This window comes from Nannobrachium achirus, assembly GCF_963921795.1.
Source record: "Nannobrachium achirus genome assembly, chromosome: 1".
NCBI lineage: Eukaryota > Metazoa > Chordata > Actinopteri > Myctophiformes > Myctophidae > Nannobrachium > Nannobrachium achirus.
Genome location: NC_137810.1, coordinates 80,711,264 through 80,726,850, shown reverse-complemented (window position 1 = coordinate 80,726,850; position 15,587 = coordinate 80,711,264). Strand labels below are relative to the sequence as shown.

General features: G+C 47.9%; 2 protein-coding genes across 2 annotated transcripts; both read right to left on the bottom strand.

Moving 5' to 3' along the window:
* Window positions 1–7,976: 7,976 nt before the first annotated feature.
* Window positions 7,977–10,586, bottom strand: LOC308290075 (von Willebrand factor A domain-containing protein 5A-like; the record flags this gene model as incomplete). The annotated part of the gene is made up of 2 exons (XM_080731850.1): window positions 7,977–8,455; window positions 8,771–10,586. 2 exons carry the CDS (start codon window positions 10,584–10,586, stop codon window positions 7,977–7,979), a joined length of 2,295 nt encoding a protein of 764 aa, XP_080587976.1.
* A 668-nt stretch (window positions 10,587–11,254) lies between these two features.
* LOC308290064 (von Willebrand factor A domain-containing protein 5A-like) lies at window positions 11,255–14,457 on the bottom strand (the record flags this gene model as incomplete). Its single annotated transcript, XM_080731839.1, has 2 exons — window positions 11,255–11,289; window positions 12,675–14,457. The coding sequence occupies 2 exons, from the start codon at window positions 14,455–14,457 to the stop codon at window positions 11,255–11,257; spliced, it is 1,818 nt and encodes a 605-aa protein (XP_080587965.1).
* Window positions 14,458–15,587: the final 1,130 nt, after the last annotated feature.

The window sequence follows — 15,587 nt, the reverse complement described above, 5'->3', positions numbered from 1 at the left end:
AGAGTCTCCAGACTAGGATTTAACTGTAAGATGATGCACCTAGGGGGGGCACCGGGTTCTCTGCATTTATATGTGGAGAAGGCACAATCTCCCACCAAGGGCGAGCACTTACCCAAAAGACCACTATCAGATATGCCCTCCATACCCTTTGGCTCAACATGATTCCAGGAGGAGGTCTTTGGATTGAATTTCCACAGATCGACATGACCCGTATCAAAATCTTTGTAGCCACCAAATATGTACAGCTCTCCATTGTAGGCAAATGCTGTGTGACACCAGCGGCCACCTGGAAGAGGCAGTGCAGAAGACTCTGTCCAGCAGTTGGTGTGTGTGTCAAAGACGCTCGTGTCATTTGTCCCCCACCCACGTTGTCCCCCATATACAAACATCTTTGTCCCGATGATGGTGGCAGAGTGACAACTTCTAGCAGTTATTGTGCCTCTGGTGTTAATTAAAGACCAGACCATCGTGTCCGTGTTCAACATGTACGTCTCAGAGCTGGGCTGCCATGCTTGGTCGGTGTCTCCTCCATAAATATACATGACCTTGCCCAAGACACAGGCCGAGTGGTCTTTCCTCCCCTCGGGAGGATTGCCCCAAACCTCTGGATTGGACCATCTGTGGGTGTTGACATCAAATGCATGAAGAACGTCATAACAGTCATCATTGTCCCAGCCTCTACCACCCCAGAGATAAACAGTATCTGCAATCAACACAACAGTGAACCCGCCTCGAATGGGGGGAGCTTCAGTGTGACTTTCGGTTGTCACTTGGAGCTCTTTCCACTTCAGAGACTGGGTGTTGAAGACAGACACCCGAGGTGGTCCAAAGCAGTACAACTTGTGACCCACGGCCACAGAATAGAAAAAGTCTTGAGGAAAGACATCATCGTACTTTGTTAGCCTAACCACTTTCAAGCACAACATGGTTGCTGGAAAAACCTTTTTTTTTTTTTTTTTTTTTGTAGGACAAGACTTCTTTTATCCCCTCTGCTAGCTCGGGGAGGAGGGTCCAAAACACACAGCAGCTCCTTGATTGGTCAGTTCCATAAGCATTTGCATAACACTTGGGTATGAATACCATCATGTTGACTTACTTGGGCTACTCATACTAATTGATATTTGTATCGTTTGTATCTGCAGGTATTCAATAATTGTTTTAGAGGTCAATACTTTGAACTTAACCCCGATTATTACTATTATTATTACAGTAATAATGTGTGTGTGTATATATATATATATATATATATATATATATATATATATATAGTTGGCCGTGTGTGTGTCTGCATGGGTGCACCTGTGTGTGCGGTGGTGTCCTGTGTGTCTTGAGGTGAACCATTTGTTTGTCTTGAGGTGAACCATTTATTTGTTTGCTGGAGTTCCAATGTGAGTGCTGAGTCATGAGATCTGACCTCTCTGTTGGCTGTTCATACACGGCCAACAGGAATGATCTGCCTTCCTATTGGCTGAGCTTTAAATATAAATAACTTTTCCCAACATACAACTGGTCTCAAACTCAGTGGATGGACCCCAGTCCCAACAGCTACACAAGGCTGCATACACTTAGCGAGCTGCAGGCAAACTTCAAGACAGAGATCCTAAGTAAACTGGAAATGGCATCTAAGAGGCAGTTGTGTTTTTCAGATGAAGATTTTTCCTGTCCCATTTGTCATGAAACATTTAAAAATCCTGTAGTTCTTTCCTGTAGCCACAGTTTTTGCAGAGCCTGTCTGGAAGAATGGTGGGAACACAAATCCCCAAAAGAATGTGCAGTTTGTAAGACGATCCCCTGTGCAGATCCTCCATGTAACCTGGCTTTGAAGAAAATCTGTGAGATTTTCCAAGAGGAGAAACGTCAAAAGATGGACCCTACAGAGGCAGCTGAGGAATTGCTCGTGACCTTACAGGGGAAACTGAAGTTCTTTGATAAAGCTAAAAAAAAGTGTACGCAAACAGCAGACCGCATTAAGGTCCAGACCCAGAACACAGAGATGAGCATTAAGGAACAGTTTAAGAAGATTCGCCTTTTTCTACGAGAGGAAGAGGAGTTCAAAATCACTGCACTAAAGGAAGAAGAGGAGCAGAAAAATCATGTGATTAATGAGAAGATGAATAGTCTGAACAGAGACATGTCCACGATTTCAAACACAATCAGAGCCTTAGAGGAGGAGCTGAGAGCTGAACACGTCTCATCTCTGCAGAACTACAAGACCACAGTGGAACTGGAGACCACACTAAAAGTCCCAGCATTAATAGATGAGGCCACGCACCTGGGCAACCTGACCTACCGAGTATGGATGAAAATGAAGGACTTTGTCACATATACTCCGGTAATTCTCGATCCCAATACCGTTCATCGAAAGTACAAACTGTCTAGAGATCTGACCGTTATGGAACGCGCAAATCGTGGTCATAGGCTTCATCTTCCTGACAACCCCGAAAGGTTTGACAGACTATACTTTGCACTGGGTTCAGAGGGCTTTAACTCAGGGTTTCACAGCTGGGATGTTGAAGTTGGAAATAATGCAAACTGGGATGTCGGTGTAATACACGGGTCGTACAGAAGGAAAGGAGAAGGCGGCGGAAAATTTTGGTGCTTAAGATTCAAGCGTGGCAAATACTTGGCGGTAGCAGGAGGAGGACAAGGAGGACCGCACTATCATAAGATTTCAGTAACTCAGAAACTCCATAAAATCAGGGTGGTCCTGAACTTGCCCAAAAACACATTGAACTTTCGTGATCCTGACACTGATAGATGCTTCCACTCTTTCACTTATCCGAATGGATACCCTTTCATGGAGGAACTGTATCCATTCATTTGTAATGCGGACCGTGTACAACCCCTAACGATTTTACCAAGACGTATCGTTGTCGATAACTGGACCTTGTGGATCAGGGTAAACAAGAAATAAAGGACCCAGGGTTTTGCCATGCAAGTTGCTTCGCGCGCGTGCAAGACACCAGTCACCAAGACAAAGAATATGTTGTTTTGTTTTTTACCCGGAAGACACACAATATGCTTTAATCAGTGTTTGATGTAATGAATAAAAAATTGGATGTAATTAGTTTCATTTTTATTTTGTCTCCCCTTATCATAATCATTCAATCAATCTACAAGCACACATGTCGCAATGCAACAAGAGCTTAGCTTTGTAGATCGTCTATTTTTGGTAAAGATTTGGTGTTTAAAGAATTGAAGGACACATTACATATATACTTAAGGAATACTCCTTAGACTGAGACTTAAATATAATTTATTTTATTTTTAGCCCATAGTGCTCAAGGTGCTCAGTGCAAAAATAAAACTGTGGGTCCATTTTTACTGAGAATATAGGGTTTAATAGGCTACATGTGAATGACATAAATAATTATGAATGACTCATGATTCATATAGTTATTTCTGACACATATGTTTGCACCATATGAGTCATCATGCAAAATGCATCATCGTTCATGCTGAAATACTAAAATATCTTAAAACACAGATTGAACACAAAAAAAAACACAAAAAAAGATGTGCACATCGAAAAGCAAGTGAACAGATTAGATGACAAAGGTCTCAGTAGTTAATGAATAGTTTTCTCTTAAGAAATCTTCAAATGACAATATCAGACGTATCAGACACGTCTCTATATATATCTGCCAAACTCTTCCTGATGTGAAGTGGTACTTCTATGCGCTCAAGACCATATTTAATAACTGCTATCTTGCATAGAGTCTCCAGACTAGGATTTAACTCTAAGATGATGCACCTAGGGGGAACACAGGGTTCCATGCATGCATATGTGGAGAAGGCACAATCTCCCACCAAGGACGAGCACATCCCATAAAGATCATTATAAGAACCCTCCATCCCCTTTGGCTCAACATGATTCCAGGAGGAGATCTTTGGATTGAATTTCCACAGATCGAAATGATCTTCATCATAGCGTTTCTTGCCACCAAATATGTACAGCTCTCCATTGTAGGCAAAGGCTGTGTGACTCCAGCGGCCATCTGCAAGAGGCAGTGCAGGGTATTGGGTCCAGCAGTTGGTGATTGTGTCCAAAGCTCTCAAGTCATTGCTTCCCCACCCATAGTGTCCTCCAAATACAAACATCTTTGTCCCGATGATGGTGGCAGAGTGAAAATCTCTAGCAAATCCGCTTCTGTCTGCTAGAGGTGTGCCTCGGGTGTTAATTAAAGACCAGACCATCGTGTCCGTGTTTAACATGTATGTCTCAGTATCGTGCTGCCGTATTTCAGTTTGTCCTCCAAAAATATACATGACCTTGCCCAAGACACAGGCTGAGTGGTTTTTCCTCCCCCCGGGAGGGGTGCCCGAAACCTCCGGATTCGACCATCTGTGGGTGTTGACATCAAATGCATGAAGAACGTCATACCAGTCATCGGTGTCAAAGTCCCAACCACCCCAGAGATAAACAGTATCTGCAATCAGCACAACAGTGAACCCACTTCGAGCGGGGGGAGCTTGGGTGTGACTTTCGGTTGTCACTTGGAGCTCGCTCCACTTCAGAGACTGGGTGTTGAAGACAGACACATGAGGTGGTCCAAAGCAGTACAACTTGTGACCCACTGCCACAGAATGGGAAAAGTGACGAGGAAAGACGTGATCGTACCTTGTTAGCCTAACCACTTTCCAGCACAACATGGTTGCTGGAAAAACAATATATATATTATTTTCTTTTATCCCCTCTGCTAGCTCAGGGAGGAGGGCCCAAACACACAGCAGCTCCTTGATTGGTCAGTTCCATAAGCATTTGCATAACACTTGGGTATGAATACCATCATGTTAACTTACACACACACACATATATATATATATACAAGCTTGTAGATCGGCTATTTTTTTGAAGATTTTGGTGTTGAGAGGAAAAGAGCAGACTTAGTACAGAGTGAAAGTATTAACGGTTCAAGTGGTTAAATCTCTGAAAACCCAGATGGACATGAATCCAAAATACACTGATGATTGCACTGTCAAACGATGACACTATATGGAATCTATGAAATGGGGGTCCCTACTTCATCTCTCTCAAATAAGGGGTCTTTGGCCTGAAAAACGTTGAAGACCCCTGCACTAGTGTGCAGAGGCGTCAGGAACATACAGGGTGCCCCAAACCGAGCACTTTTTTCCCCACACCGCGGGGCGGGCCAAGCACACGCATACCAATCGACATGGTAGAGGCCCATTGACCAGTCCATGTCATGGACACCCGATTTTAAAACACCCCCCCCCCCCCCCCACCCTCAGCCCCACTGATCCCTTTGAGATTCTCTGTCCATCCGGGTTCCTCTCCTGGAACACAACAAGTCGTAATACCTTCAAGCCCTCCGGCGCCCTCCCGCGATAGGACACGGTAAATACACGCGCCCCCTGGCGCCCGAACAACATACAGGGTGCCCCAAACCGAGCACTTTTTTCCCCACACCGCGGGGCGGGCCAAGCACACGCATACCAATCGACATGTAGAGGCCCATTGACCAGTCCATGTCATGGACACCCGATTTTAAAACACCCCCCCCCCCCCCCCACCCTCAGCCCCACTGATCCCTTTGAGATTCTCTGTCCATCCGGGTTCCTCTCCTGGAACACAACAAGTCGTAATACCTTCAAGCCCTCCGGCGCCCTCCCGCGATAGGACACGGTAAATACACGCGCCCCCTGGCGCCCGAACAACATACAGGGTGCCCCAAACCGAGCACTTTTTTCCCCACACCGCGGGGCGGGCCAAGCACACGCATACCAATCGACATGGTAGAGGCCCATTGACCAGTCCATGTCATGGACACCCGATTTTAAAACACCCCCCCCCCCCCCCCACCCTCAGCCCCACTGATCCCTTTGAGATTCTCTGTCCATCCGGGTTCCTCTCCTGGAACACAACAAGTCGTAATACCTTCAAGCCCTCCGGCGCCCTCCCGCGATAGGACACGGTAAATACACGCGCCCCCTGGCGCCCGAACAACATACAGGGTGCCCCAAACCGAGCACTTTTTTCCCCACACCGCGGGGCGGGCCAAGCACACGCATACCAATCGACATGACCTTGTTGTTATATCGAAGCACAATAAAGACACACAAAACTCTGTTACTTCAAAAAGCAGTGTATTTATTTCAAAGCTCGATTTCATTCATAGTCCACAATAATGCATTCCATCTCTTAATGGCACATCTTCATATGACAATATCAGTCTAGGGGGATCTTGTTTTACCCCTCTAAGTGTCTATATACATGTCAGCCAGCCTGATCTGATCTGGGAGTTCAGACTTTCATTTCACAATAACCGTTTTAATTGACATTCAACATTCTGTTTTGCTTGTCTCTGTCCGCATGTTCAGGAGAACCAGTGTGGATTTTCTGGTGCCTTTTAAGGCTGTCACGTTGAGCACATCTCCATCCACACAAGTCACACCCAAACGGTTTCTCTCCCGTGTGGGTCCTCCGATGTCGGCTAAGGCTTGCTGATGAAGAACACTTCCATAGACACAAGTCACACTCAAAGGGTTTCTCTCCAGTGTGCATTCTCTGGTGCTTTCTTAAGCTTCCCTGGTGAGCAAAACGTTGTCCACACTGTACACAACTATAGGGTTTCTCGCGAGTGTGGATTCTCTTGTGTTTTTCAAGGGTTCCCCGTTGCCTAAAGTGTTGTCCACACTGCACACACTCAAAGGGCTTCTCTCCAGTGTGGACCATCTGATGTCGTTTAAAGCCTGATAGTGAAGAAGACATGAATGGACAGGCGTCACACTCATAGACTTTCTGTCCAGTGTGGATCCTCGGGTGTTTTTTAAGGCCTGATGGTGAAGAACACTGCTTTCCAGTGTAAATATTCTGGTGTAAATAAAGGTTAGAACAATTAACACATTTCCGCCCACAGACTTCACACAGATAGGGGTTCGTTTTCTGGTGTGCTCTTAAGGTTCTCAGGTAACCAAAGCCTTGTCCGCACCGCATACAACCATAGATTTTCTCGCGAGTGTGAACTCTCTGGTGTTTTTCAAGGCTTTCCGGTCGACTAAAGTGTCGTCCACAAAATAGACACCCATATGGTTTCTCTCCGCTGTGGACTCGCTCGTGTCTCTTAGCGCCTGACGCCGTACTAAACCTTTTCTTACAGTGCATACACCCATGGGGTTGCTCTTCTGTGTGGATTTTCTCGTGTGTCCTAAGGTTTGACAAAGAAGAAAGATTTTTCCCACACTGCATACACCCGTAGCTCTTCCGTCCGGTGTGGATTTTCTCGTGTGTCCTAAGGTTTGACGAAGAAGAAAGATTTTTCCCACACTGCATACACCTGTAGCTCTTCCCTCCGGTGTGGAGATTGACGTGTGAGCTAAGGCCTGACCGCGAACGAAACCCTTTTCCACACTGAATACATCCATAGGGTTTCTCTCTGGTGTGGATTTTCTGCTGCAAGCTGGACAAAACAATACATTCCTTTTCTTCCAGCTCTATGCTTATGCTCCCTGGTTCAAAGGCAGTATTGTTAAGCTCTTCTTGCATGTCGAAAGCCTTACACCCCCCTTCCTTCAAAAACAGCACTGCCTTTCCCTTCTCCATTGCAAACTCCCTATGCCCTTTTTCCTTCGACAACACCACTGCTTTGTCCTCCTCCACTGTGAGACTTCAGCTCTTTATATTTCTAATGGCATGTGTGGGCTGGCCCTAATAGCAGCCCCACCCCTGAATTTGTAAATAGAGGGTGCACGGAAATTACACGATTTTCAGCTCTGCTAATGGTCTTCACCTTGTTGTTATATCAAAGCACAATAAAGATACACAAAACTGTGTTATTTGAAAAGAAATGTATTATTTATTTCAAAGCTTGATTTGATAATAATGCATTCCAAAAACAATCAATTCTCCCCTTTCTAAAAGCACCAAAGTTGACCTAATAAACTATTTGAAAAGAATAAACTAAGAATAAAGTTTTTTTTTTTTTTTTAATCCAGGGCCTTCTTCTTGTGCAGCACTAAACACACAGGCGTATAGCTAGCTGGCAAAGCCCTTTGGCATCTTTCAGCCGCCTGAGTTCGAGGAAGTCAAGTCCAGCCGCAAAGCACTCCAGCGGCTTTGAGCCATTTTGAGCATGGAGCCAGGCTATCGCCTTCGTAGCCAAAGGCTGCCACTCCTCCTGGGCTTCAAACTTGGTACCATAGAGCCAGATCAAAGCCAAAACAGTGGTCCACACTTCGTCGTCCACCTGTGCAGGCCTTGAGTTTTCAATTTGGTACTCGCTCTTATCCAGCACATCTTCCAGTGTTGGTGTTTCAATCCAAGAGCCACAGGCTCTCTGAAGTCCTATCAGCCACAGCAATTTAACTCTGGGCGACGGATAACTGTGAGCCTTCTCGAATCCTCCTCTTCCTTCTTCACTGGATCCGATGGTCATGTTCCCTGATGGTCTGTCGATCTCCATCCCCATGTCTAACTCCATGTTCTGAGCTGCTCCTGGTTGTCCGCGGAATAGAGATCCCCCTGTTTGTCCGCCACCCCCGAATGGAGACTCTGGTGTTCTGAGGCAAAATAACGATGATCCTGCTGGATGGCCATGATGGCCATGATGGCCATGGCGCTTGGCCCCAAATGGTGTTGATTCAAAGGAAAAAGAAAAAAGGCTAGATAACGTTGATCCTGCTGGTTGGCCTGGGGTCTCTGGTTGGCCTGGGGTCTTGCTCCCTAATGTAAATGTCCCCGATGGTCCGTTTAACTCTGATTGAGTTGCTCCAAAGGAAAAGCCGCCACGCCTTGGAGCTGCATGCCTACCCGGCACCGGAACGTTTCTGCGTAACAGTGGTCCCTGCACCATCTCCCAGTTTCCTCTGTTGACAGCGATGAAGGCGGTGAATGCACTGCTCACCCCTGATTCGATGCTGAGTTCCACCACCTTCTTCTTGACTTCATCCACCTGCCCTCTCTCCCCTATCTGCTCCAGGGAACGAATGAGGGTCCGAGCCCCCAACCTGTGGACTGTCAGTTCGCTCTCGCCCTTTGCTGGTTTGAGACTGAAGCGGAGCTGGCACTCAAAAGGTTGGTCAGCCAGCCTGTACCTCACCTTCACACTGCCGTCACTGGCACTTGAACTCTCTCCAGTGAGCTGGGCATAAAGCAGTGACCTCTGACCCCGGAAAAGGGATGTGATGGGGGGAGACAGAGGTGTTACAGACACCCCCACTGGCAGGTTCCACTCAAGGGAAATATCCACCACAACAGGCTGCAGGGCAAAGTCAAGTGACTGCATCACTTTGGGTTGCATCCTCTCGGTTCCTGTGATGAACTGGGCATGACCTCCTCCCTGCTTGGACATCCCATTGATGAGAGCTGAGCTGGCCCCTTCCCCGATCCCAAAAGTGAAGCACCTGTGAGAGCTGGCATTCTTCTTCACTAGCTCGATGACATCCTTGGTGTTCTTCACCTCACCGTCAGTGAAGACAAAGAGTTGTCTGGGGTGACCGGGAATGCAAGATTGCTCGTATATATGTCTGAGGGGCGGAAGGATTTGTGTTCCTCCCATATCGGCTTTCATCTTCTCGACCTTCTTCAAAGCCTCCTCCATGGTGTCCTGTTTATACTCCACACTCTTGGGGAAGATGTGGTTAAAGTGAGTCCCAAAACCATAGATGTTAAAGTAGCAGCCCATGGGCAGACTTTTAAGGATGAGCAGCAGAGTATCCCTGGCACTTTCGATTCGAGTATGATCACGCATGCTTCCAGAACGATCCATTAGAAAGAGGAACTCCCCGCATGTAGTCACTGACGACATCACAGCTTTGGGGAACTCTGGGTACAAGCTCAGCATGACCACTGGGTCGCCCATCAGAGAGCCAGCTTCGACAGACTCCCGCCCTGCCTCCACTACAGCAGTGGGCCAGTGGGCGTCTTTATAATAAATCAACAGCTCCACGTCTCTGTCAAACCTATGTCCTGCAGCCAGTCTGACAGTGGCATTGGTTTGCTCCGTGTTGAGGTACCGAAGGGGTTCCAGGGAACAGTTTGACTCAACTTTAGTGACGGGTCGAGGAGAACTCAGTCGGGCAGAAAGGGACAGACTGTAGGGCACTAGAAAAGCTGGGACAGAGGTCACCACCGGAGGCCGATGACCTTCCCATCTACCTTGAGGTTGGTAGCGGGGGTTAAGCACTGCAGGCAGACAGAACCTGAGACCACCGTCGGCCTCCAGAGCCAGCTCGGTGACGTACTGCAGCCTGATACAGGCACTCTCCCCTGGAGGCAGACTGCCCAAGCTCAAAGAGAACACGTCGGGGCTCTGCTCGCTCTCCTCCAATAGGAAGGCCTGCTGGCCTGAGCTCAGTACATGGTTGTACTCATCCCGAGCCCTCTGTTTCTCCTTCACCACGGCCACAACCTCTGACTGTCCAATCTTTGCACTGAAATGACAGACGGCAGCATCGCCAGGAAGAGGGAAGACAAAGACGGCCTCTATGGGGCTCTCCTCCTGGTTCTCATACTGCAGAACGGAGCTCACTGTCGCCACATGATCCCTCACCTCAACCTCCACCTCAATGCCTTTCAGAGGAACCTGATCGTTACAGGAAGAACGCAAACCTCCACAGTTCGCCATAGTGTCTGTACCAGCTAGAAATATGAACCTACATGCTTTGAGCAGTAGAATATATAGGCTGAGCCAATGTATGCGCCTCCCATTCCCCTCCTCTATCCATTCTTCAGTCCATTTCATAATGATTGCTGACAAAACTCTACTGCTCAGATCATCTTTCCTGTCAATCACATAAATTAGACCAGGGGCCCCCAAACCTTTTAGCTGGAGACCCAAAAGGGAACTTGTAAATAGAGGGTGCACGGAAATTACATGATTTTCAGCTCTGCTAATGGTCTTCACCTTGTTGTTATATCAAAGCACAATAAAGATACACAAAACCGTGTTACTTGAAAAGTTTTTTTTTATTTGTTTCAAAGCTCGATGTCATTCATAGTCCACAATAACGCATCCCATCTGTTAAGGGCACATCTTCATATGACAATATCAGTCTAGGGGGATCTTGTCTTCCCGTCTAAGTGTCTATATACATTTCAGCCAAATCCCGCCTGATCTGATGTGGGAGTTCAGACTGCTCTAGATCGTGTTGAATAACTGCTAGCTTGCATAAAGTAGACAGACTAGGATTTAAGTCTAAGACGAACAAGGCACCGGGTCTCGCGGGTTCATCTGCGGCAAAGAAACGATCTCCCACCACCTGCGAGCTCATCGACTGAAGCCCATAATCACCATTAGTAGATGGGCCCTCCATCCCCTTTGGAGAAACCTTTTTCCAGGAGAAGGTATTTGGAGTGAATTTCCACATATCTTCATGGAATTCTCTCCTAAAACGATCGGCGCAGAATTCTCTTTTAAAGGTCTCACCACCAAATATGTACAGCTCTCCAATGTAGGCAAAGGCCGAATGACTCCAGCGGTCTTTTGGAAGAGGCTGTGCAGAACACCAACTGCTCCAGCAGTTGGTCTGTGTGTCAAAAACTCTCATGTCATTCGTCCCCATTGCAAGGAAGGGATTTGGATTGTACTCCCTGTAATTGTCTGACCTTCCCGCAAAAACAAACATCTTTGTCCCGATAAAGGTGGCAGAGTGACATTCTGTAGCACGCACTGGAGTGCCTCCGGTGTTAACTAAAGACCAGACCATTGTGTCAGTGTTCAACGTGTGGATGTCGTTGGTGGCCTCAGATCGATTTGGGATGTATCCTCCATGTACATACATGACCTTCCCCAAAACACAGGCTGAGTGGTAGTACCTCCCCTCCGGAACAGCCCCAGAAACCTCAGGTTTGAACCATCTTTCGGTTTCGACATCATATGCATGAAGGACCTCACAAAACGCACTCTCTTGCTCATCATTCTCCTCTTGACCTCCCCAGAGGTATATAGTATCGTCTATCGACACAACCGTGAAGTCCCATCGGATGGGGGGACTTTCTCCTCCTCCTCTGGTTGTCCCTGGGAGCTCTTTCCACTGCAAAGTATGTGTGTTTAAGACATACACAACAATGGGGTCCCCTCCATATCGGGCCCGGAAACAGTACAAGTCCTTGCCCACTGCCACAGAAGTACAAAGGGGTCTAAAAAAGGGTTGTACCCGCCGAAACGCTGTCCAGCACGACATGGTGCCGGAAACACAATGGTTGTGGTAAGCCTGTGTTGCAGGATGAGACTTCTTTTATCCCCGCTGCTCGCTCAGGGAGGATACGGGTCCAGAGAGACAGCAGCCCCTTGAATGGTCAGTTACATAAGCATTGCATAACACTTGGGTATGAATACCCAAGTCATGAGAACTTACTTGGGCTACTCATGCTAAATGAGTTAGTTTGTCTTAAAGTCATCTTGCACACTATATCAAAGGACAATAAAGATACACAAAGCTTTCTGAGTTGAAATGGTGTTTTATTTATTTCAAAGATTGATTTCGTTCATTGTTCATAATAATGCATTCCGTCAAAACCGCAATTGAGTTGCTCTTGATGCTTGCTGCTCCCCAGCAAGGTAATAATAGTTTTGGATTTTTTCAATTGGCTTGTATTTTTATTAGTTTTGAGGCTTTGTTTTCAAGTACAGTTTAGTTTTAATTCGTTTTTAAAGTGGGATTGCTAGCTTCGTTTCGTTTTTTTTTTTTAAATGCCCCTGGCAATATCTCACAGTTTCCTCTGTTGACAGGGACGAAGGCGGTGAAGGCACTGCTCACTCCTGATTCGATGCTGAGTTCCACCACCTTCTTCTTGACCTCATCCACCTGCCCTCGCTCGCCTATCTGCTCCAGGGAACGAATGAGGGTCTGAGCCCCCAACCTGTGGGCTGTCAGTTCGCTCTCGCCCTTTGCTGGTTTGAGACTGAAGTGGAGCTGGCACCCAAAAAGTTGGTCAGCCAGCCTGTACCTCACCTTCACACTGCCGTCACTGGCACTTGAACTCTCTCCAGTGAGCTGGGCATAAAGCAGTGACCTCTGACCCCGGAAAAGGGCTGTGATGGGTGGAGACAGAGGTGTTACATACACCCCCACTGGCAGGTTCCACTCAAGGGAAATATCCACCACAGCCGGCTGCAGGGCAAAGTCAAGTGACTGCATCACTTTGGGTTGCATCCTCTCGGTTCCTGTGATGAACTGGGCATGACCCCCTCCCTGCTTGGACATCCCATTGATGAGAGCTGAGCTGGCCCCTTCCCCGATCCCAAAAGTGAAGCACCTGTGAGAGCCGGCATTCTTCTTCACTAGCTCGATGACATCCTTGGTGTTCCGCACCGCACCGCGAGTGAAGACAAAGAGTTGTCTGGGGTGACCGGGAATGCAAGATTGCTCGTATATATGTCTGAGGGGCGGAAGGATTTGTGTTCCTCCCATCATATCAGCTTTCATCTTCTCCACCTTCCTCAAAGCCTCCTCCATGGTGTCCTGTTTATACTCCACGCTCTTGGGGAAGATGTGATTAAAGTGACCCCCAAAACCATAGATGTTAAAGTAGCAGCCCATGGGCAGACTTTTAAGGATGAGCAGCAGAGTATCCCTGGCACTTCCGATGCGAGTATGACCATGCATGCTTAGAGAACGATCCATTAGAAAGAGGAACTCCCCGCATGTAGTCACTGACGACATCACAGCTTTAGGGAACTCTGGGTACAAGCTCAGCATGACCACCGGGTCGCCCATCAGAGAGCCAGCTTCGACAGACTCCCGTCCCGCCTCCACTACAGCAGTGGGCCGGTGGGCGTCTTGATAATAAATCAACAGCTCCACGTCTCGGTCAAACTTATGTCCTGCAGCCAGGCTGACCGTGGCCTTGGTTTGCTCCCTGTTGAGGTACTGAAGAGGTTCCAGGGAACAGTTTGACTCAACTTTAGTGACGGGTCGAGGAGAAATCACTCGGGCAGAAAAGGACAGACTGTAGGGCGCTAGAAAAGCTGGGACAGAGGTCACCACCGGGGGCTGATGACCTCCCCATCTACCTTCAGGTTGGTAGCGGGGGTTAAGCACTGCAGGCAGACAGAACCTCAGCCCACCGTCAGCCCCCAGAGCCAGCTCGGTGACGTACTGCAGCCTGATACAGGCACTCTCCCCTGGAGGCAGACTGCCCACGCTCAAAGAGAACACGTCGGGGCTCTGCTCGCTCTCCTCCAATAGGAAGGCCTGCTGGCCTGAGCTAAGTTCGTCATCATAGTCCTCCCGAGCCCCCTGTTTCTCCTTCACCTCGGCCACAACCTCTGACTGTCCCATCTTTGCACTGAAATGACAGACGGCAGCATTGCCAAGAAGAGGGAAGACAAAGACGGCCTCTATGGGGCTCTCCTCATGGTTCTTCTCATACTGCAGAAAGGAGCTCACTGTCGCCACATGGTCTCTCACCTCAACATACACCTCAATGCTGTTCAGCGGAAGCTGCTCTACCTCTTCTGCATAGGAAGAAAGTAAACCTCCACAGTTCGCCATATTGTCTGTACCAGCTAGAAGAATGAACCTAGATGCTTAGATTAGTAGAACATTTAGTTGTTTTGTGCCCCAAATCAACCAGTGTTTATCTTGAACTTTTTTGTCATATCAAACGATAATAAAGACACACATTTGTTACACGAACAAACCCTGCGCTCTATCACTACAGTCTCAACCATGCAGAAATAGCAGTTGGTTGATGTGCAGCAGTTCGACCAGAGCCACCAGCTGCCCGTAGGCACGACCCATAGCATGCAAGTCCTCTCTTACATTGAGTACGAAGCGGTTCTCCATGCTACCCAAGCTGTGGCCCAAATCAACCCTGCTCACTCTCGGGTACCTTTGGCCAGCCACAGAGTGGAGCCTCATGGACTCCTCGACACTTCTCTGGTAATCAGACTCGCTACAGCATGTGAGCTGTATCTGTCCTTGTGCAGACTGGGCTGAACGAGCGCCCAGGATAGGGTTAAGCTCCCCGAACACCGTAACGATATTCTCTGTAGCACCACTGAATTTACATGTGAGAGGTTCCACACCAGTGTTGAACGGCTGACTAGATATCCCTAGGGAACATAGGCCATAGATGTTCATAAACGCATAGGACTTGGCCTCTGAGGTGATCATCAGCACCTTGGCTTTCACCAGATTTTGCAGGTCGAGCAGCTTAGCCCTGAGTTTGATATACAGGTGCTCATACTCAGCAACGAGTGCCATTGGTATATCTTTAATCTCAAACCTGATTTCATCACACTCCTCATATGTCCTTGGCCTCTTTGCCTGTGGTTTGACACACAAACTTCCATCATTCTCCCTCTCAGGTAACCTTCCGTAACATGCAAGGATGGCCGAGGCTACAAAGAATCGCCCGGGGGTTCGGTTCTCCATCTGCTCGGGAACACACGTGTGCATAAGGAACTACTTTGTGTTCCTAGGCTACCTGGTTGATGAGATTGCAGCAGGGGCCACTGCTCGGCGTGTCCCACTTGAGGGTGACATACTTTCCTCAAGGCAATTAATAGACTGCCTGGCCGACTTCAGGCTTCTGCTTGCTGGAAGGGCAGTGTGGTCACCACAGTGCTTGGCCTACATAGAGTTCGACGAGCGGCTGCATGGGGGTTTTGCAAACCTGC